The following is a 20511-nucleotide window of genomic DNA, read 5'->3' as shown; positions in this document are numbered from 1 at the left end:
TTGCAACACAACAGATTATAAATTAAAACAGCAGATTTAAAACAGAATATGCTTCTAATTGATTGACAGCGCAATTGTATATGTACAATGACCGGTCTTGCAAAAAGCCAATGACTAAAGGCAGACTTTTATGGAAAGAACAGTCAGGAAAATTGACATCATACCAACCAAATTATTGGTAAATTACAGTTGACTCTGATATTAATTTACTCTCGGTACTTTAAAAGTAAGTATTTAACTCTGATCCAGCTAGAATCTATATCTTCTCGTGCCGCTTCGGCCCTGATCATATGGAAAGGAGTGACATCCAAGGTCCTCGACGGATCCCCATGGATCCTAAGTTGCTCAGAGCAGCAGGAACAGGGGATAAGAGTCTCTTAGAGAGACTACTGCCGTCAATAGCAACAGCTGAATTAGCCATTGCAGTTCCTAACAACGGCGATGTTCTTTCAGCACAGGACGACCCAGCTGAAGCCAGCATCCTCCGAGGAGTTACCGTAGGGGGCAACACAGCCCTCCATATCGCCGCTACCCATGGACACTTGGAGCTCGCAGAGATGATCTGCGAGAGAGAAAGGTCCCTCGTGGTGGCTCGCAATGTGATGCTCGAGACGCCGCTGCACTGCGCCGCAAGTGCTGGGCATCACCAAGTAGTTTCCTCCATCGTTTCTTTCACCCGTGATTCCAATGGAATTGGAGTAGACACGGCGCTGAGAGCAAGGAATCGTGATGGGAGGACTGCACTACATGAGGCAGCTCGAAATGGCCATGTAGACGTTGCAGTGGAGTTAATGTCGGCTGATCCCGGACTGGCGGATATGGTGGACCACGCAGGTATATCTCCGTCTTATTTGGCCACCATGGCAGAGTCTCTTGCTTTTCTCCGAATTCTACAATCTTTTACAAGCAAAGCACCATTCCCGATATCTTATGCCGGGCCAAATGGACAAACTGCTTTGCATGCTGCTACCTTCCTCCAAAATTCAGGTACTGAACCTGAACGTTTCTTTTCTCAATTCAGTTTTAAGAAAACCCGCAGCATCCCGTGGCTAACAGAAATACAAGAAATGCAACTGCTATCTACTGTTAGACTAAGGACAAAATAGAGAAATTATAACTATAATCAAATGTTCATATATACACCCCCTGCTCTGAATTAGAGAGTACATATATGATAGTCCTTCTCCACATGCAATTATGTTCCTTCTAAAGTAAGACCAGTTCAATTCCTCTAGAAGAGGGCAGTGAAACTTTATTACTTAAAAGATATCTGATTTGTCATTTATAAATTTCTACTGTTAATCTAATTTGTTGTTTAACTTTATAGAATTCAATTGCTATGTAAGCACATCGTCAGATCATGTAAATCTATTTTTCTTTCTTCTCTCTAAATTAATTTTTCTATTTAGTGTTGCTATTATCCATTACTATTTTATTAGATTATTTTATGGGTGATTGGCAATCGCTTTCGCTGCCCTCCACCAACAAAAAGCACACAAAAATTAGTATGTCATTGCTTAATTAATTGATTCTGCTCCTCTACAATATACCGAAGACCAAGAGGTATAATTCCTCATATATATATATATATATGTAACTACTAACTAGTTTAGTAGTTTTATACTCTCTAAGTAATGTAGCATCAAATGGATAATCTGAATATGCATACACATTTGCACATACGTAATACTTGGAAGATTGGAGTTACTATTCACTTGGCAAAGGTAGGAATCTTCAAATCAACTGAGAGAGTGAAAAAAGAAAGTAGTTATGAGAGGAGGTTGTATGCACTTTTGACTAAGTAATTAAATTGTATATAATAGTCGACTGTGTAATTAAATTGTATATAATAGTCTTCATTCTCTGATAGCATATATGTAAACTTCATCTACAGAAATTGCCAATGAACTTCTGAAGTGGAACCAAATACTTGCAAAAATTACTGACAAATCAGGAAGCACTCCTCTTCACTATGCAGCGTCAGCTAAAAATGATAAAATGGTTAAACTACTACTAGAACACGACACTTGCCTGGCATATATCTCAGACTTAGATGGCTTATTTCCTGTGCATGTTGCTGCTACCATGGGTAGAGTTGGTGTAATTAGTGCGTTCATTGAACAGTGTCCAGATTTGGACGAGTTACTCGATAACAAAGGAAGGAATTTGCTTCATACTGCTGTCGAACACAAAAGCACGGCGATAGTCCGGTATATCTGCGAAAGGTCAGAGCTCGTGAAATTGATGAATGCTAGAGATTATGAAGGGAATACACATCTACATCTGGCAGTAAGAAATGAAGATCAAGATATCGTTAGTCTACTGATCCGAAACAAGAGAGTCTGTTTAAATATCATGAACAATGAGGGCCTAACACCTCTAGATCTTTCCATTATTGGGGTTGAAGATGGTCTCACTTATGTTACAGTAAGCCTCTTTCGCTACTACTCATTCGTTAATTTCGATCACTAATATATGTTATGGTTCATCACCTAGAGATCACATGTAGCAACACTTTTTAAAAGTTGGGTGAAAGATGCTAATAGAGATAACCTATAACTATACACGTCCTAATTATCTTCAACTTTTCATATCTTACTCTCTCTCTCTATCTCTCTTTTGTTTATTTTTTTTGTCTCTAGAATCCAGCACATTGGATTCTAATGTGCTTGCAATGGAATGGAGCTCGTTACGGTCCCCGTCGGATGGACCACGTTGTACGCAAGGACTTAGGCCCAGAGGATTTAGAGAAGGAATCAAAGAAACATGCGTCCTTGTCCCAAAGCTTCGCAATCTCCACAGTAGTAATTGCTACTATGGCATTTGGTGCAGCTTTTGCCTTGCCTGGGGGTTACAGAGCTGATGGCACACCAACTCTTGCAAGGAGATACACCTTCAAGGCGTTTGTTATTGCAGACACCTTTGCGTTTATTTTCTCCGTATTATCCACATATTTTATCACTTTTGATGGAGCCGAATTGATGTCTCTCAGGCTACGCCGCTACTATGTTGCTTTTTCTATTGCTTTGTTGGGGATGGCAACCAGAATTTTGGTAGCAACATTTGCATTAGCTATATATCTGGTGCTCGCTCCGGTTAGCAATTCCTTTGGCATTGCTGTCTGTGTGATCACCTCTACCTCAGAACTTTTGCTCCACGCTCATACGATCCCCCTATGTAAACTTGCAATAACAATGAAGAGCAGGGTAGGATGGACAGGATTGTTCAAATCCCAAGTGCGTCGGCTTGTCTGGTCTTGGTTCAAGTACCAAATCCCACAATTTTTAGGTGTTTCATTCATTTATATCTCCATCTTTCTGTTACCGTTACTTTAATTAAAAATTATTTTATGGAACAATATATATATACATAGTTGTTTTAAGCAAACGGATGAACTCTTACAATGGCTTGTAATATGACTATATTTATATAGATGATAATTTTCTTAGAATAGTAGTGTTTTCTCTATATAACTATAATTTCAGATATAAAATAGTGGACTGTGTATTCCAATTAAAATAATTTAATTTCAAAGACACTTCTCTGGCATATCATGTACATCGCAGAGTCAGGTGGTTTATATCATGTGCATGTTGCCGCCATCAGGGGCAGATTTAGTGTAATTGCTAAGCTTCTCAGCCAGTGTCCTGATTCAGATAAGTAAGTTACTTTCTTCATAACAAAGGAAGGAATTTACTTTATACTGCTGTTGAACACAAAAGAAAGGAAGTAGTCTGGTATGTGTGTGAAAGGCCAGAGCTTGTGAAGGGAATACTTCTCTACATCTGACAGTAAGTAGTGTAAGCACAAGGGATTGTTAGTTTACTGATGCGGAACAGCAAGCAAAGTACATTCAAGTATTATGAACAAGGAGGGCCTAACACCTCTAGATCGTTCCATAGTTGGGTCTGACTATGATCTCAAGTATTATCTGGTAAGCCTAATAATCTGAACTTTTGAATTTGTACTCAATAGATTGGTGAGGTTATTTAATTCGAGCCAAAACTAGAACGGCAACAATCTATAACACTGAGCGACAGCAGCGGCTTGTCGAAGAAGGAGGAGGAGGCCGGATGGTGAAGGCAAAAGAGAAAGAGGATGAGGAGGGCGACGGAGGAATATGAAAGCTTTCTCTCCCAGAACTCATTAAAGACTTAAAAGAGAGATTTGTGGTGATCTGAGAGAGAGAGAGAGAGAGAGAGAGAGAGAGAAATCTAGGAGAGATTTGAGATTGAGAGGATTGATGTGATACAAATTTGACAAATATAAGGCGAGAAGGCCCCACAAATCTCTCCCAGCTCTCCCTCTCTCAAAACTCATTAGAACTTACTGCCACTAGAAAATAATAACTCATAGTATACTATTGCCACTCTGTGACACCTCTTTTGATTCATCGAATCTCGAATTAAACCACACGGCCAGATACTAATATTAAACACTGTGTAAACGAGCCTATCAGCCTTATAAATAAGCTTAGGTTCTATTCAGCTTGAGTTGAGTAGAGCCGAGACCCAACAGTGAGGGCTTAACTTTCACGAGTACACATCATGCCAGTCCACCCTTGAAGGGAAGCTATGTGCAAATGCATGACTCTTTGTTAGGTATCTGTGAATGTACAGAGACGCAATGTATGATGTAGTGGTGCTTAATTATCTTGATTGACACATCTACTAATAAACGTGTTCAAATGCCCATCCAAACATGATCTCTGTTTTTTTTTTTTTTGGTTCTGAGAAAAGTCTCGAATGAGTAGTGAATTGACTTTTGCACAGTCTTGCTAGAAAGCTGCCCCAATACAGCTATATGTTCACTATACGTTATCTTTGATGCATTGCAGACCTGCCCATTGTCATATGAGAAGGTGTGACATGTATTATACTCAAACTCGGGTACATCAAATCGGTCCTCAACGGATCCCCATGGATCCTAAATTGCTCAAGGCAGCACGAACAGGGGATCAGAGCATCAAACTGATAACCTGAATATGCATACACGTATTTATACATATCTACACCTTGGGATACTTGGAAGCTTGGAGAAAAGGTAGTTACAATTCACTTGACAAAATCAGGAAACTTTAAGATAGTGAAAAAGAAGTAGTTCTGAGAACAGGCTGTATGCAGTCTTGAAATGGCTGTGTGTAACTTAATGGTCTTCATTCTCTGACAGCATATGGCTATGTATAATTTATGTAAATTTCATGAACAGAAATCGCTGAAGAACTTCTGAAGTGGAACCAAATGCTTGCAAAAAGTGCTGATAATTCAGAGAGCACTCCTTTTCACTATGCAGTATCAACTGGAAATGATAAAATGGTCAAACTACTATTAGCGCACGACACTTCTCAGGCATACATCGCAGACTCAGGTGGCTTATTTCCTGTGCATGTTGCAGCTATCAGAGGCAGATTTAGTGTAATTGATAAGCTTCTCAGACACTGTCCAAATTCAGATGAGTTAATTGATAACAAAGGAAGGAATTTGCTTCATACTGCTGTCAAACACAGAAGAAAGGAAGTAGTCCAGTATGTCTGTGAAAGGCCAGAGCTTGCGAAATCGATGAATGATAGGGATTATGAAGGGAATACTCCTCTACACCTAGCAGTAAGTAGTGGAGAACAAGGGATTGTTAGTTTACTGATGTAGAACAGCAAAGTGCATTCAAGTATTATGAACAAGGAGGGCCTAACACCTCTAGATCTTTCCATAATTGGGTCTGACGATGATCTCAATTATTATCTGGTAAGCCTCTTTCATATTGCTCAATCCTTTTAATCTCTAATATATGTTATGGTTCATCACCTAGAGATACTCATAGCAACACACTTCTTTTGTGTCTTAGGATATACTAAATCAATACATAAAACTGACAGTAAATTTAGCACAACAAAACTTCTCTTATACAAATTTGCACAAATATCATGTGGAATGAAATACTTGGAATCTGGTGTCAAAAGCAACATTTAGTTCTGTATCAGTAGAATGTTGGAAACATAATAAATAACATCAAATTTCTTTACCATTGCAATTGTTACCGGAGCTTCATCTATAATGGCTGAGGAACTCCTGCAGTTTCTACCTAATAATCTGAACTTTTGAATTTTTACTCAATAGATTGGTGAGACTTTCATTAAAGTAGCAGGCAGTGACTAATTGATCACTCTCTTCTCAATCTTGGGTTTGATAAGTAGTATAAGTGACAATTATGATGTTGATTGAAATTTATGTATTAGTTATATGATGACTTTGAAAACCCACTTTCTGCGACAGCTGACAGAGATTACGGAACTTAAAATTTTGTGGAATAAAACTAAGCACCATCCTTCTTACATTTATTTAGTTTTCGATCTATATCAACAAGATGTCTAGTTCGGTGCATACAGTTTCATTTTATTCATAAAAAGGAACTGTATTAACACTCACCAGTACGACAACTAACATGAACGGAATGCAAGAAAGGAATCTTATTTCAGGTTCAAAAGGAAAAAAAAATATTCTGAAATTCCTTAATATCTATCCTCTTCTCTCTGTGCTAAAAATGCATAAGTTCCCCAAAACACTTCCAGAGATAGAGTGCAATCGGTAAGCTCTATGAGATTATGAAATGGGTGGGCATTTTTTTTTTTAAAGAAACTAAAAATACAAAACTTGAACCTGCAGAGAAGATGAAATTATAGCATCTAAAATGTAATAGGTTATGTTGCATAGTGCATGCTAAAAAATAATAGGTAATTTATTTTTTTCCTCCTTTTTAATAGTTTACCCTCCTGTTTATTTTTTCCTAGAATCCATCATGTTGGATTCGTTGGTGCTTGGCACAGACCGGAGCTCTTGCAAGTCCTCGTCGGGTGGATCATTTTCTACTTGACTACATCATCCGAACAAATTTAGAGAAGGAATGAAAGAAACATGCATACGTGAATCAAAGCATAGTTATCGCCTCAGTACTTATTGCTACTGTAACATTTGCTGCAACTTTCACCATGCTTGGGGGTTACCGACGCCAACTCTAGCAAGGAGATATACTTTCAAAGCGTTTATAGTTGCAGACACCTTAGCATTTATTTGCTCCATGTTATCCACATGCTGGATCACTTTTGGTGGATCAGTTTTGTTGCATCCTTGGTTAAGAAGGTACTATGTTGTTGGGTCTCAAGCTTTATTGATGTGGGCAACTAGAAGTATGGTTGCAGCATTTGCATTAGCTGTATATCTGGTGCTGGCTCCGGTTAGCAACTCTATTGGAATTGTTGTTGCTGTCACCACTTCTACCTTATTTTTGCTCGACACGCCTAATTTGACGCAGATATGCACACTTGCAATAACAGTCAAGAGCAGAGTAGGATGGACAGGATTATTCAAATCTCGTGTTCTTTCGTTTGCCAGGAGTTGGGTACATTGGCAAGTAGATCTCAACATGGGAAGACTATCTTTGCAAGGATACTAAATGGTTCATGAATTTTTATCATCGTCTTTTTGTTAGCATTACTTTAGTGTTTTTTTATTTAAAGAAAAGGAAGATAATTTTATGGAACTATATCTAATTGTTGTTTCAGAAGCCAGGGGAACTCTTGAAATGGCTTGTAATATGACTCTTATTTTTATACTAGTTTCTTGATTTGCAATAACTTACAGAGTTTCCATGAGGGAGGATCTTTGTTTTTTTAGTCCTTTGATAATTTTATAATTTCTCTCTAGTGAGTTGATTATTTTATGGTTGATGGACGTTTAATTCATTGTATAATGCATGTGTATGATTATATATTATTACAAGGTATTGCAAGCGATTGCATCAGATATAGATTGATAAATGAGAACGGTCTTATAAACAACCAATGACTTAAAAGCAGTCTTTGATAGAAAACCAAATTTTAAACAGTCAAAAACCTCTGGCATGCTACTAAAGTGAAAGAATTCCAGCAATAAAAGGGCACCAAAGTGAAAGAATTCAGGCAAAACCTGTCTTAGTTTAAGGAGGAGGAAGACATGTCATTTTCGATCAAAAAGTAAAAATATTAAATAATCAAGATGCTAACGGTAGAGAAATAGTAAGTACTCAAGATGACCCCAAAGAATACACAGAGATAAGCAAACCTTAGATTAAAGAGTGTAAGATACGAGATTTACATAGTTCGATGATTTACCTATATCTTCGGGCTATATAAAGCTTTAATTAGTTAGTAGTTTCTCAAGCTTCAATCTCTCCCTAATATAATAAAGTTATTAAACTAGAGAAGATGGAGAAGTCCCAGAACTTGTATCTCCTGAAATTTCTTTATTTACTTAAGAAGAAAGCTAATATATAGTCAGCTGTGTAACAAACTCAAACTAACCCAGCTGTAGTAACAAACTCAAACTAATCCAGCTGTAGTAACAAACTCAAACTAACTCAACCAACATGGTGCCAGCTGTACGAATTAACAACTTCTTCAAAACTAACTCTATTACTCCCCCTCAAGATGGGAGTTTGTACTATGTATGTCATAAACAGCCATCTTGCTTAACAATGGAAACAACAAAGAGGCTGGTAAAGCTTTTGTATTGGCATCTAATAGAGTTAGTTTTGAATTGGCAAAAGCTTGAGAAAACCTTCAGTAAGCTTGTCGCGAATAAAGTGACAATCAATTTCGATGTGCTTCGTTCTCTCATGAAAAATGGGATTAGAAGCAATGTGGATAGCAGCTTGATTATCGCAAAACAGAAGGATTGGATCAGACGAGACAACCTGAAAATCGCGAAGGAGTTGTTGAAGCCAAATAAGTTCACTTGTAGTAGATGCCAATGCACGATACTCTGCTTCAGCCGAAGAGCGTGAAACAGTAGTTTGTTTCTTTGCTTTCCAAGAGACTAAAGAATCTCCAAGAAAAACACAAAAACCGATTCTTGATTTGCGTGTGTCGAGGCAAGCTCCCCCAGTCGGATCGAAAAGGCACGGAGCTGAAAAGAAGAAGATGTGGGAAAAAGCAATCCTTGGCCAGGAGTTGCTTTCAAGTATTGAAGAAGGTGAAAAGCAGCAGCAAGATGAGGTTGTCTAGGCTGAGAGACAAATTGACTGAGTTTATGGACAGTGAAGGTGATATCAGGTCTGGATATGGTGAGATAAAGAAGTCGCCCCACAAGTCTTCTATACAAAGAAGCATCTTCTAAGAGATCACCTTCAAAAGAGTTCAGTTTAGCCTTGGGATCCATTGGCAGTGAGGCAGGTTTAGAAGCTAAAAAACCAGTATCTTCAAGTAATTGAAGAGTGTAGTGCCGCTGTGAGAGAAAAATCCCTTGAGTAGATCGAGCTATTTCTAGACCAAGAAAGTATTTAAGTTTGTCAAGGTCTTTAAGTTTGAATTGAGTGTTCAAAAAGACTTTAAGAGAATCAATAGCTTGAGGATCAGCACCAGTAATGATAATATCATCAACATAAACAAGCAAGGCAATGAAAGAGGATTTAGACCCTTTAGTGAACAATGAGTAATCAGACTTGGACTGCTCAAAACCATGTTGAATAAGGGCTTGAGAAAACTTGGAAAACCATTGCCGAGAAGCTTGTTTCAAGCCATAGATGGATTTATGTAATTTGCAAACTAATTTCTCCCCCTGTCTTGGAGAACCAGGCTTAGAATAACCAAGAGGCAAATCCATATAAACTTCCTCAAAAAGATCTCCATGCAAAAATGCATTATTAACATCAAGTTGGATCAAAGGCCAATTAGAATTTGATGCAATAGCCAAAAGAACTTTAACAGTGACGAGTTTGGCAACGGGAGAAAAAGTTTCAATGAAATCCAAGCCTTCTTGTTGTGTGTACCCCTTGGCAACAAGACGTGCCTTATGACGCTCTATACTGCCATCAGATCTATATTTGATTTTATAGATCCATTTGCAACCAATAGAATGCTTGCCATGAGGTAATGAAGTGACTGACCAAGTGTTATTAGCTTCCATAGCAACTAATTCAGAAGACATAGCATCTCTCCATTGTTGATGTTTCACTGCTTGATGATAAAATTGAGGCTCAAAATTTGCTGAGACATTTAGAGTGTAAAAACAATGAGAGGAAGAAAGTTTGTCATAAGATAGATGATTGCTTAGAGGGTATGGAGTAGAAGAAGAACGGATAGGAGAATTAATTAAGAGATTGCAATGAAAATCTCTTAAATAGGTTGGAGGCTGTGGCACACGAGAAGACTTTCGAGTGACAAGATCAGTAACTAGAGAATCTGGTATATGCTTATTGACAAGAGAATCTGAGGTATGTTCAATGACATTAGATGGAGTCGGATCAATGCTATGAGAAATGTGATCAGGATGAGATGGAATTTCAGAAGAAGACTCATTAGAAAGAGTATGAGAAGGGATAGAATCAGGAAAATAAAATGGTAATGCCAAATCAGGAAATGGATCAACTACATCCTGGGTAGAGGAAATACTATGAAAAGGAAAAAATTGTTCATGAAAAATGACATCTCTAGAATTAAAGAAAGACTTAGAGGTGATATCATATAACCTATAACCTTTGATGCCTGGTGGATAGCCAACAAAAACGCATGGAGTAGCTCGAGGTTGAAACTTGGTTCTGTGTGCAGGTAAAGTAGAAGCAAAACATAGACTTCCAAAAACTTTGAGAGAACTATAATCCGCAGGAGTTTTGTATAGAAGAGAATATGGAGTTTCATGATGAAGGAGAGGTGAAGGAGTTCGATTGATGAGAAATGCAGCAGTCAAAACACATTCCCTCCAAAATTGAATAGGAACTCTTGACTGAAAGAATAAGGCATGGGCAACATTGAGCAAGTGTTGATGTTTTCGCTCAACCACTGAATTTTGCTCAGGTCTCTCTACACAAGAGAATTGATGAATGACCCCTTTTGAATGAAAAAACTTTGTGAACTGAAGTTCAGGTGCATTGTCACTTCGAAATTGCTTGATAACTTTACCAAATTGTGTCTCTATAAGTCTGAAAAATCTTGGTATGAGGAAACTGACATCAGACTTGTGCTTCATCAGAAAAATCCAAGTAAATCTAGTGCTATCATCCACCAAAGTGAGAAAAAATCTATAACCGGCATGAGATGGAACATGATAGGGGCCCCATGTATCACAATGAACAAGATCAAATGCATTCTTGCTCATATTATTGTGAGAAACAAAGGATAATCTTCGCTGTTTTGCTAATGGACAAATTGAACAAGGCTGAGCTGAATTTGATTTATTAGAAACAAATTGAAGTTGATCTTTCAACAAGTCAAGCCTTTTAAAAGATAAATGGCCAAGTCTTTTATGCCATATGTCAGAAGAAACATTATTAGCAACAAACTGAAGTGCATTACAATCAATGGAAGTAGACACATGTGTGTTAGAATTGAAAATAGCTTCAAAAACATAGAGACCTGTCAGCTTTTTACCCTTGCCAATCATCCTCTGGTTGTGCAGATCCTGAATATCACAATAGTCATCAAAGAATCTGACATGAATATTAGTATTCTTAAGCAAAGAGCTTATTGAGAGGAGATTGAACTTGAACTGTGGGATATATAGAACATCTTCAAGAAGCAAATCATAATTGAGTTGAATGGACCCAGCATGAGAAACATGAATCCTATCATGATTGGGCAAGGTAACAAAGGAATTCTGAACTGGATGCATGTGGAGAAAAGCAGACTTTGTGAAGCAAATGTGACTCGTGGCACCAGAGTCTAATATCCATAGATTAGGACTATGGAGCATAGGGCTAAGAGAGGCAGAAAAGCAAGTACCTGAAGCAGAAGCAGTAGAGATACTATTGTCTGCTTCATTGTGTACTTTAGCTGCATTCAAATGGTTAGACAACATAGACATCAAATGTTGATATTGATTTGGGTCAAGCATTCTCATAAAGTTTTCAATATTCCCTTGAGAACCAAAAGAGGAATTATCAGAAACTTGGCTAACCATAGCTGCAGATTTCTGAGAAATGAAATTAGATTTCTGTTTTGGTTTATATCCAGGGGGATATCCATGAAGTTTATAACATTTGTCAATAGTGTGTCCCTGATAGCCACAATGAGTACAAAGAGGGCGATCCTTCTTCTAATTTCTATTAGAGATCTGAACAGGATTGACTTTAGACATGTTATTCTTCACAACAAAAGCCATTGTTTCTTCTCCACCAGAATTACCATGAACGGTAGTAATATTACGCTGTCGTTCCTCTTGAGAAATTAGAGCAAAAACCTTATTGATGGGATGAATTGGATCCATGAGAAGAAGCTGTCCTCTGATTTGAGAAAAAGATTCATTAAGCCCCATTAAAAATGACATGACATATTCCATGTGATAATGGTTAGAAATAGACTTGATTCCTCCACAGGTGCAATGATTACAGGTACAAACAGGTTTGTAATTGTTCAATTCCTCCCAAATACTCTTTAATTTGGTAAAATAGGAACTAACAGACATCTGTCCTTGTGTAAGATTCATCAACTCACGCCTAAGTTGAAAAATTCTAGGTCCATTCCTTTGAAGAAATCTATCTTTCAAATCTATCCAAATCTCATGAGCTGAATCAGAGTATATGACACTAGCAGAGATTTCCTTAGAGATAGAGTTGAGAATCCAAGATATAACTATGTTATTGTTCCTAATCCAGAAATTGAGATTAGGACTGGTACCTTCTGGACGAGGCACAGAACCATCAACAAAGCAGACCTTGTTTTTAACGGAAAGAGCGATTAACATAGCTCGGCTCCAAGAAGTATAATTCTCACCAGTTAAAGGTTGAGAAACTAGAATGAGTCCAGGGCTGTCTGAGTGATGCAGAAAGTATGGACTGGAAGCATCATCGATGGCGGAACTGCTCATCGAAGGTGAAAACAAAGTTGCTGAAGATCCAGTAGCCATCAGAAGAAGAAAACGAAGATTGAGATTGAATAGAGAAAAAAAGAGCGCGAAGAGAAGAACTCTAAAGCTCTGATACCATATTAAACTAGAGAAGATGGAGAAGTCCCAGAACTTGTATCTCCTGAAATTTCTTTATTTACTTAAGAAGAAAGCTAATATATAGTCAGCTGTGTAACAAACTCAAACTAACCCAGCTGTAGTAACAAACTCAAACTAATCCAGCTGTAGTAACAAACTCAAACTAACTCAACCAACATGGTGCCAGCTGTACGAATTAACAACTTCTTCAAAACTAACTCTATTAAAAGTGTTCTCTCTCTCAAAACTATAGTTCTTGATGCTCTAAAATTCAACATAAATATATTTAAAGGTGTCACTTGAAGGAAAAAAAATTCCGTGTGCATTCAAATGCCTTTAGGGTAGTTTTTGAACAACATAAAGATGTCTTTTTTGTATCATTTATACCTCTAGTTTTAAGTTTAAAAGAGATCATGCAATTAATCAGTTTTGAGAGACTCTACAATGGAAGTTACTGAATCATTTTGTTAACATCTCATCTTCTTTGCATCTTGAAGGGTTTCATTTCAATGATCATTGATCACTAAGACTGAAATATTAACCTCAAGAGTGATACATCGTAGATTTAAACAAGTAAGACCTTACAAACACAGTCATAGGTATTGACGAACAATCTGTAACTCGATCATAATTACTACATTTAATTTAGTAATATTGCTTGTGTTTGTGATTGCATTTATGGTAGATCCATTCCCTATAGCATTTTAAATGTTTGGCAAAATAAGATAAATAATTGTTCTTCTCTTAAATATACGATGAAAAAAAAAAAAAGGAACAAGAAAGATGAACTCCTTCTCGCCTAAATTTATAACAAAGAAGTTGTTTCCACGAGTTAGAAAACATTTTCTTAGACACACCAAAGTGACGCCCTCGGATAGATAATACCCACTGGTCCATAAACAAATATATTTCATATACTTTCACCACTAACCAGTTGTAATGGTGGACTTTCTTCAGCTTTCTACCACCATGGACAAATCTAAAGATTCCTCTTCTCTCTCTCTCTCTCTTCTTGAGCTTTATATTATACTATATTTCTCTTGCGAAGACTAACTTTATTAGAGGGTTGGAATGGGTTGGGACCCAGCAGTGAGGACTTGACTTCCACAAGTACACATCATGCCAGATTGCCAGTCCACCTTTGGAGGAAGCTACGTGCAAATGCATCACTCCTTGTTAGTTAGTATGATACTCCTCATAAATATAAATAAAAAATAAGTATATATATATATATATATATATATATATATATATATGAGAAGTTTGACAGGTGAGTCGCCAACGCGGTTTGACCTGTACTTTGTGAATGGACCCACGATTAGATCAACTGGTCCTGTGGGCATTGTGTGATTTAGTAAAGTCACAAACTATCGGTTCTAATTACCTACCAACTCTAGTAACTCTAGTAGTGTTGTTAGTTACTTTCCTTACGACTAAAAAAGTTATAAGTTCAACTTTAATCCTAAATTATATTATAAAAAAATTATTTAATACTTTTAATAGTTTGACTTAACGGCTCGACAGTATAGTTGATGACTCGGTAATGCAGTTGACTTCGAGGATATGTTAGATATGGGTTAATTCTTTTAAAGTTTAGTGGAACCTAACTGTTTCTGTATTTAAAAGAATTAACCCATATCTAACTTTCGAGCTCGTGAATTATCATTCTAATCACTTAAGAGAGAATCAAATATCTCAATTATATACTAGGATATAGGTTAATGGACAGAGTCCTATTATTTTCATGATATCTAAATGTATATTTATTTAAATATTTCAAGAACAATTTATATGTAGATTTGAACATTGTGCAATTTTGAGAAATAAATTATTTAAAAGATTGTTAATCTTTGAGTCAAATGGTAAAAAGAGTGTCACTAAAGCACTAATGGGAAAGCAATTAATGTTTTAGAAGTGACAAAAGTTTTTGAAATATATATAATCCAGAAGACTTACATCTATTATTTTTCATCAATCATGGATTCATGCTACTTAAATCTCAATATGCTCTCCAAAAATTTCTTTCTATATTTTTTTTTCTTTAATCTCATCCCACAATCTTTATCAGCCTTTAGTCATTTTCAGCTTTAATTTCTCATCACAATGTGAAAGTATAATAAGCAAGTGGTCAAAAATGTGTGAAGACTGAAGACTAGATGAAGCTTTTTAATGGCGGAAGTTGACATCATCTGTTCTAAAACAACAACTACAACAACCGAATTTTTTTTAAAAAAAAAAATCATTGAGTATCCATCAAATTGCCATCCTTTTCAAACTCCAATCGTATTCTCTACGTTAGCAAAGAAGAACAAACACAAATTCCAAATTCACACTCATCAAAAAGATCTAATTGGATAGTTCATCTTCCTTTCTTCTTATTGAATGAGTCAATGGGGGGAGGGGAAGGGGGTTAGAAGTACTCTAAAGCTCAGCATCAAGATGCAACTACCAAGCAAGAGTACAACATTAACCATCGCATTCCTACTTAATAAAAGATAGCATCGTCTCCATTCGATCATGAAGAATCTCTCAACCTATTGGATACCCAAAACCTTCTTCTTCTTTTAACTTCCAACAGTAACTATCATGCAATAATGGAACAATGGAAGTTTCTGTTACAATACCCTTTTAACTTTCAAAGAGGTGATGAATGATTGATACATTTATTATCTGAATGGTAATTTATTAATGAGCAGTGATTCGATGCTAACCAATTAGTTACTAAAAATAATTTTTATCTGATGATAAATTAAAGAGTATATAAAATATTTTATATATGTGACTAAATTAATCAATAAAATAATTAGAATTTTAAATATTTTCTTGTTTCTTATCCTTATAATCGTTTCCTTAATAGTTGGAGTGTTAACTTCTACTAATTTATTATTATTTTTATTATTTTGTTAAAAAATAGATAGATTAGAGAGAAAAATAAAATATGACTAATTTACCCTTACAACTTAGAAAAGTGATCGATACTTTCGATTCATATGACCGCTACTTTCAGTATATTTTATTTAGTATCGTTTAATCTCAATTGTTGAGTTTGGTGAGAGAAATTAATAGTTCTTATTGAATTATTTACCTTTATTAATATATTTTTCGTTACGATACCAATTTTAACTTTGTAGGGTTAAGGTAAAGATAAAAGAAAAACAAATTTGAAGGTCAATAATAAGTGTATAGGTGGCGTTTAGTTCATATATAAGAGTATTCTTTAAATATGTTTTATAATTAAATATTTATTTTAATATATTTTGATTAAATTTTACATAAGATAAGTCGTGGGATAAATTATGTACAAAATCTTATCCCCAGTGGAGAGGTGTAATAAAGTTATGTATATTTCGAAGTAAGTTTTTTTTAATTAAAGTTAATATATTATTCACAGTTTAGTAATCAAATATAAATTCTTACATAAACTATTTAAATAATTATTATATATTCTAATAAAATAATTAAAACATGAGTAAAATTATAAATGTGCATAATTAAATTTAAGAAACATGTAAAAGGTCATCTTTAAAAAAATCTTATGCAAATTAAATAGTGTCTTAATTTTTTTTCTTTAGCAGTGAAGAGGGGGCAATTAATGTTATCAATAAAAATTGTTATACTAAATAAAATAATTCTAAATTGAGGGGATGCATTTATTTTTTAATATGAAAATATACTTATCTAGAAATAAAAGAATATATGAAAGTTTTTATTGTATTTAGGGGAGTATGGAGGCCAATTAGTGCTATCAATAGAAATTATTAAAATATTACTATATTAAATAAAATAATTCCAAATATAGGGGTGCATTTTTTTTCAATACTAAAATTTCCTTATCTGAAAATAAAAGAATATACATAAGTTTTTATTATTATTATTATTATTATTATTTGATTTAGAACAAGAAGGGGGCTAATTAATGCTATCAATAGAAATTTATTAAAAAAAACTAATAAAATAATTCCAAATATGTTTTATACTTAATCTTAATATCATACCATATTTTTATACTTACTAACACAAGAAGAAAATATTAAATGGAAGCATATAACAATATCTGACAAGGCAAATGAAAAAGATAGTTGAGATTAGTAGAGAGAAGGACATAATCCACGAAAAGATTATGACTATTATTTAATCAATTAAACACCACAGAGGACCAAAGTTTTTTTTTTTCTTCTTCTTCTTCAAATATTAAAGCTTTTAAGAATTAATTAAAGAGACAAGTAGTTAATCCAAGTAGCCGTTGGGGAGTTTACTCATGCCGCTTGTCTCCAGCTAGCATTGCATGGACTTCACGTGTGGTTGATATTATGCTTATTTTATTACATAAATCACCGTTTCATATTAAATAAACTTCACAAAATCTTCATTAACCTTGTCGTATAATCTAGAAAAAAGAAATGTATTATCTTAGACTAATAATTAATAAACATTCTTACTTTTAAAATCATAGTGTGAGAGACTGTTTGTATAGTAGCAGCCCACTAGTAGGGTTGAAGAAATAGGGGAGAAGAAGAGAAGTCAAAGGCTGCGGCACTGTTAGGAAAACCCTAACATATCTATAATTAATTTAATTTATCTATATGGTAATTTAATAATAAAATATTTTAAAGGCAATTTAAGGCAAGAGTTAAATGAATGATAAAAAAAAGATTCGGTGATTTTAGTAAAAATAATTTATAAAAAGTTAATAATATCCCAAAAAGGTGTCACGGAAATCTTCCCCCCAGCCGACGGTCTAATACCCTCTATTCCTCCAATCCCGGCTATTTATTCCTATGCCACCTTTCTTATCCGATCCCGGATAAATCCGCCAGCTCATCCGCGTCCGTTTTACTTACCTCTCGACTCTCTCTCACTCTCTTCTCTTCGTCCTCGTCCTCCTCCTCCTCCTTCTCCCCTATAAATATACTGCTCGCCCCCTCTCTTCTCTTCCTCGTCTCCTCCACTCTTCTCTTCTCTTCTCTTCTCCATCTCCTCCACTCTTCGTTGCGTCCTCTCTTCTTCCTCTCCACCGTTACAGATGGCGGGAGGCGCGATCGTCAACACCGCTGGGGGCAAGGAGTACCCCGGCAAGCTCACCCTCTTCGTCCTCCTCACCTGTATCGTCGCTGCAACCGGTGGCCTCATCTTCGGCTACGACATCGGCATCTCCGGTACTAACTGAATACCAATCCCAAATATATTCCCCGATGCAGCGAGTAACTTGTAGCTGGATCCGGATTCTTACTCTCGTTTTCTCTTTTATCCAGGGGGAGTGACGTCGATGGATTCCTTCTTGAAGAAGTTCTTCCCGGACGTGTACCGGAAAGAGAAGGAGGATCAGAACACCAATCAGTACTGCAAGTTCGACAGCCAGATCTTGACTACCTTCACGTCGTCGCTGTACCTGGCAGCGCTGATCGCCTCCTTCTTCGCGTCGTTGGTAACGAGGGCGTTCGGTAGGAAGTGGTCGATGTTTGGGGGAGGCATCACCTTTCTAGTCGGCGCCGCTCTCAATGGTGCTGCCCAAAATGTTCTCATGCTCATACTCGGCCGCATCCTCCTCGGCATCGGCGTCGGATTCGCCAATCAGGTAGGAAGAAGAAAAAGAAATTAGAAACTAGAAACTAGTTTAATTCTTAGAATATTTCGCGATTTTGGTACTGGCTTTTTCTTCTCTTTCTTCCTGCCTCTATTCTTGTATTCCGATGGATTTGGATCTCACAGCTCTGCAGCAGATCTGACAGAGGAAAAGGTCCCTTTTGGACGTTTTAAATTAATTTTCTTTCTTCTTGCACGAAATTTCCTTTTTCCCTTTAGCCCAAAAAAAACCCCAAGAAGGAATCTATTTGAAAAAAAGAAGAAGAAGAAGTTAGAATCAGGATGAGGATTGAAGAGATGGTGATAATGGAGTAAAGTTTTAAAAATTATTGGTAAAATTACGTGTGGAGGAGTATTGATATTGATATGGAAAAGATGAGCGATCTTTATCGAGACCGAGACTTTTTTGGATTAGTCTACTTATTTGTTAGAAATTAAGCAGAAGAAAGTCCAAAACGATGCGCTGCTTTCCTTCCTGTTCAGGGGCCCACTCGTATGCCTCCTGTTCAACAACCGTTTACTCTATTTTATTTTATTGTTTATATTTTTGTGAATTATCTTACGAAACAAATAAAAAAGTGATGAATTGACGAAACTGCCCTTCTTGCGGTGTTGCAGTCCGTGCCGGTTTACCTGTCGGAGATGGCGCCCGCCCGGCTCCGTGGGATGCTTAACATCGGCTTCCAGCTCATGATCACGATCGGCATCCTGTGCGCGAATCTCATCAACTACGGGACGGCCAAGATCAAGGGCGGGTGGGGTTGGCGCGTCTCCTTGGCCCTCGCCGCCGTCCCCGCCGCCATCATCACGGTGGGGTCCCTCTTCCTCCCCGACACCCCCAACTCCCTCATCGACCGCGGCTACGACACTGCCGCCAAGGACATGCTCCGCCGCATCCGTGGCACCGACGACATCGCCGAGGAGTACAACGACCTCGTCGCCGCCTCCGAGGATTCCAAACAGATCAAGAACCCCTGGGGCAACATCCTCAGGCCCAAGTACAGAGCTCAGCTCACCATGGCCATCCTCATCCCCTTCTTCCAGCAGCTCACCGGGATCAACGTCATCATGTTCTACGCCCCCGTGCTTTTCCGGACCATCGGGTTCGGCGGGGATGCGTCTCTGATGTCGGCGGTGATCACCGGCCTCGTCAACGTCTTCGCCACCTTCGTCTCCATCTTCACGGTTGACAAGCTCGGCCGCCGCAAGCTCTTCTTGCAGGGTGGTTCTCAGATGCTCGTTTGCCAAGTAAGTTTATTCCCCTATTGGTAGGGTCGATAAAATTAATCAATTTATCGGCTGATAGATGATAACTTGATGTTATTGGTGTAGATCGTAGTCGGAACTTTGATCGCAATCAAGTTCGGAACGGACGGCGTGGCGAATCTGTCGAAGACCTACTCCGCCTTCGTCGTGCTCTTCATCTGCATCTACGTGGCCGGGTTCGCGTGGTCGTGGGGCCCCCTCGGATGGTTGGTCCCCAGTGAGATCTTCCCCTTGGAGATCCGGTCCGCCGGGCAGAGCATCAACGTGTCCGTCAACATGTTCTTCACCTTCGTCATCGCCCAGGCCTTCCTCGCCATGCTCTGCCACATGAAGTTCGGCCTGTTCTACTTCTTCGCCGGGTGGGTGGTCATCATGACCACCTTCATCGCGTTCTTCCTCCCGGAGACCAAGGGCGTGCCCATCGAAGAGATGATCTTGGTATGGAAATCTCACTGGTTCTGGGGCAGGTTCATTTCCGATTCAGACATCCATGTTGGAAACCTTGAAATGGCTAATGGCAACAACAATAAGAACAACAGCAATAAGACTGTTGTTTAGCTTAAGACTGCAAACCGTGGTACATAGATTCGTAGGTGCTAATGTACTGGAGTGGCAGTTTATTATATATGTATGTTATGTTTTAGAAAGAGAATACAGAGAACTCTGTAAAGCTTTGCCCATTTTATACATATATATTTAGATATTATCCTCTTAA

The 20511-nt window shown here is 37.4% G+C and overlaps 4 protein-coding genes across 5 annotated transcripts; 3 read left to right on the top strand and 1 right to left on the bottom strand.

Annotated features, from left to right (window-relative positions):
- Positions 1–238: 238 nt before the first annotated feature.
- Positions 239–3451, top strand: LOC140795890 (protein ACCELERATED CELL DEATH 6-like). Of its 2 annotated transcripts, none has more exons than XM_073148686.1 (3): positions 239–834; positions 1895–2427; positions 2643–3451. In XM_073148686.1, exons 1-3 carry the CDS (start codon positions 291–293, stop codon positions 3333–3335), a joined length of 1770 nt encoding a protein of 589 aa, XP_073004787.1. In that variant the 5' UTR covers positions 239–290; the 3' UTR covers positions 3336–3451. The 2 variants fall into 2 exon arrangements, with proteins under 2 accessions (XP_073004787.1, XP_073004786.1); XM_073148685.1 differs by having other exon boundaries at positions 239–987.
- Positions 3452–3828: 377 nt separating this feature from the next.
- Positions 3829–7446, top strand: LOC140796018 (uncharacterized). Its single transcript, XM_073148855.1, has 3 exons — positions 3829–3847; positions 5209–5641; positions 6873–7446. The coding sequence occupies exons 1-3, from the start codon at positions 3829–3831 to the stop codon at positions 7444–7446; spliced, it is 1026 nt and encodes a 341-aa protein (XP_073004956.1).
- A 4613-nt stretch (positions 7447–12059) lies between these two features.
- Positions 12060–12869, bottom strand: LOC140796016 (uncharacterized). Its single transcript, XM_073148854.1, has one exon. It carries the CDS (start codon positions 12867–12869, stop codon positions 12060–12062), a length of 810 nt encoding a protein of 269 aa, XP_073004955.1.
- Positions 12870–17747: 4878 nt separating this feature from the next.
- On the top strand, positions 17748–20511 carry LOC140796579 (sugar transport protein MST3-like). Its single transcript, XM_073149637.1, has 4 exons — positions 17748–18103; positions 18200–18522; positions 19149–19778; positions 19863–20511. The coding sequence occupies exons 1-4, from the start codon at positions 17971–17973 to the stop codon at positions 20352–20354; spliced, it is 1578 nt and encodes a 525-aa protein (XP_073005738.1). The 5' UTR covers positions 17748–17970; the 3' UTR covers positions 20355–20511.

Source organism: Typha latifolia, chromosome 10 (assembly GCF_019914945.1).
Source record: "Typha latifolia isolate L0001 chromosome 10, TyphaL0001v2, whole genome shotgun sequence".
In the NCBI taxonomy this organism is placed as follows: Eukaryota; Viridiplantae; Streptophyta; class Magnoliopsida; order Poales; family Typhaceae; genus Typha; species Typha latifolia.
This window is presented reverse-complemented; position numbering and strand designations above follow the sequence as displayed.